The 2803-nt window shown below is 38.9% G+C and overlaps 1 protein-coding gene across 1 annotated transcript; it reads right to left on the bottom strand.

The window, feature by feature from the left end:
* Positions 1 to 8: 8 nt before the first annotated feature.
* LOC119644344 (apyrase-like) lies at positions 9 to 719 on the bottom strand. Its single transcript, XM_038043885.1, has 2 exons — positions 490 to 719; positions 9 to 198 (listed from the first exon to the last, which is right to left on the bottom strand). Exons 1-2 carry the CDS (start codon positions 612 to 614, stop codon positions 36 to 38), a joined length of 288 nt encoding a protein of 95 aa, XP_037899813.1. The 5' UTR covers positions 615 to 719; the 3' UTR covers positions 9 to 35.
* Positions 720 to 2803: the final 2084 nt, after the last annotated feature.

The following is a 2803-nucleotide window of genomic DNA, read 5'->3' as shown; positions in this document are numbered from 1 at the left end:
TCTTCTTCGGTATTATACTAAAAAATATATAACGATTAAGTCTGCGTATGGTTATCACCCGCATTAATGTATAACGATTCTATCTTCTTTTCTTGCCCTTTAATTATTCTTTTAACGGTATGTAAGGCATGTGCCAGACCACCGATGCATTTCTCACTAGACTTACATGGGTTTGCCTTGACGTTCGTTTCTTCAGATCTAAAATATTTTATTTTTCGCAAAAAAAAGAAAACACTTTAGTATTCTCAAAGGTACGCTCCTCCGCCTTTATAAGGCGTCGACCCTAAGCGACAGATTCCAAAAACAATGAAATCACAAAGTAGAGAGTCGGTGGACACGTCTAAGGCATACGTACTTTCACATGCTCCGCAATAGAATAAAGTCTCATTCGGGCAAAAAAAAAAAAAAAAACCAGCCTGAATAACCTATCCTACAGCTCGTGATATATCTGTCAGATTTAAATAATTGCAATTGATTTTACAAAGTTACCTGGCGTGAAAATCATTCGTATGCATTATAGTTAGAGGATATAGATCGTCTCCATAACTCGATACTACATTATTCGTTAATATGAATAGACAATAAATACATAGCGTTCCGATCAATGATTTCATCGTGAAGTTAAAGTAAGGATTAAGGATAACAACGGACGAATATCTCAGAGAGTAAATTTTAATTGAATTAACTTCGCGACAAAAAACACGTTCATAGAAGAATCTGTCTACTAATTAGACTAAGCAAATTATGCCTGAACTATAAGGTTTTTAAAACTTAAGGAATGCCTTCGCTTAGAATAATAAGTTGAATGAGTAAATAATGCATTTCTTTGACCATTCACTTCCTTTGTTAATGCTTTATTTGAAGTAAATAATTCTTTTATTCACATTTGTTTAAATATTACATAAATGGTAAAAGACAACAATGCGGCACTTGTCGTGTGAACTATGCCAACAAATTTAAAGTAAAATTAAAATCTATTACAAGAATTTCGAATCGATATTGAAATAATATTTTTAAAAGTGAACTTAATATGTAAAGGGATCGTATACTTTTTTCTAATTCCGATTGCAAATGTCATTCGCTCACACGCCGAGTTTGTTCAAGTTAAGAGAAAAGTTACTCCTTGGCCAGCAATATTCAGATGAACACTTCGCGCTTATATGCATTTTTTTTTTCTTTTTGCCCAAAGTAGATTCGCCAAGTGCCACAATCAACACTTTAAGTGAATTGAAGCACAACCATCAAATTTAATCCAGATTCTCTGATCCATTTTTTCACCGATAGCAAACAATCGTTATGCACATCAAAACACCACATCCAGTCTGTCTTTATACCTGTCGAAACAGATTAAAGATGCAAAATGGGCGGTAATTTCAACATATAGTGGATACATGTGTATCAGAATGAAAAACAAACAGATAAGAAACTTATACTCGGCGAAGGCCGAATCTCACATACCCATCACTATGCTTTTCGCATTCTACTCTTCAAGTTTAGATATGTTTGTTACCTGCCTGATATACTTTCAATCACGATCGAGATAACTAAAGAGCAAACGTATTTCGTAGTCTGATTCGATGGCGAAAAGTGGTCATAGCAGCGCGACTACAACTGCATATATATAGTCTCCTCTCCGTATCGTGACAGCATCCTGCTAAGAAAAAATGTTTTGGGTGCTTGCTACTGCGAAGTGCAACAGCAAACAACAAAACAAAACGAATACATTGATATCCTTCGCACTGTCCTATCATCTCCCTCTGGGGAGATGAACTATGCTTTGATAGATGTGCCGAAACTCTCACCTCCCAGCGGTGATCCCCGGGCAACGGCTTCGGCCGGCTAAGAAGAGTTTAAGGTTTTGGGCTGCTAACTCGGCGACGAGTTTCTGAGAGATGGTGGAGGGGTTGGCTGGAAGAAGAGCTTTTACTCAATAGCTAGTTACTACCGAGGAAATATATTGAATGGTATTTAAGTACAATGAAGGTAGTAATCTAGCGAGTGCATGGTAGAGTGCATTAGATTAGTCTACCATGTTCAGTGCAATACCCGAGACCTATATATCTTGAAGAAAAGTAGTTCATTGGAAAGTATGGAGAATCCGAAGCAAGTACGGTTGTTTTTAACAACCGCCCAAAGTATGCCATAAGGCTTTGCAAAACAAACTGGGAGCCACGGGGGTCAGGAAGCTCGCCTCACAAAGCCACGTATGCCTGCGGGTATATGATGGACTTTGTCCTTAAGTCGTAATAAGTAAATTAATTATACTATTAATGCAAAAAGGAATTGACGGACGGCCTTCCCTTTGGCCGATTGATAGAAAATGTCTGATAAATTAATTAATACATGCAAAAATGGAAAAGGGATATGACGAATAAGTTTTCCCCTTTTGCCTATTTTTACTTTTGAACACATGTCACGGATGCCTGCGGGTAATGGTGGTAATTGATCAACAGCACAGTGGAAGCCTTATGGCGGAAGCAGTCAGTTGATCAATTTGTGAGTCCTGACTGCTTGGGTGCGGCCCTTCGGGCAGTACTCGTGGTGGTTGTGGTTGGCGAGTTCCTAGCTAAAATGGAACAATTGAGTGCAGCTAGGCCTCGCCATTGACCAGAGTGGGGTTTATTGTTCCATACACAATAAACTGTTCTGGACTCTGGTGCTGTTTAGGCCCCTACTTTGTGGGGATTGTCTAACACGCCAGGGGGCGTAGTACGCTTAAAAGTGGCTTGGGCCACCGTGGGGTTAAGCCTTTCAGGCAGGAACCCACGTTAAACCCTTGCCACAAATTCTGTCCTATCTAAAA

The sequence above is a fragment of the Glossina fuscipes genome, unplaced genomic scaffold (genome assembly GCF_014805625.2).
Source record: "Glossina fuscipes isolate IAEA_lab_2018 unplaced genomic scaffold, Yale_Gfus_2 111456, whole genome shotgun sequence".
NCBI lineage: Eukaryota > Metazoa > Arthropoda > Insecta > Diptera > Glossinidae > Glossina > Glossina fuscipes.
Note: the sequence above shows the minus strand (reverse complement) of the source record. Positions and strands in the feature narration are given on the sequence as shown.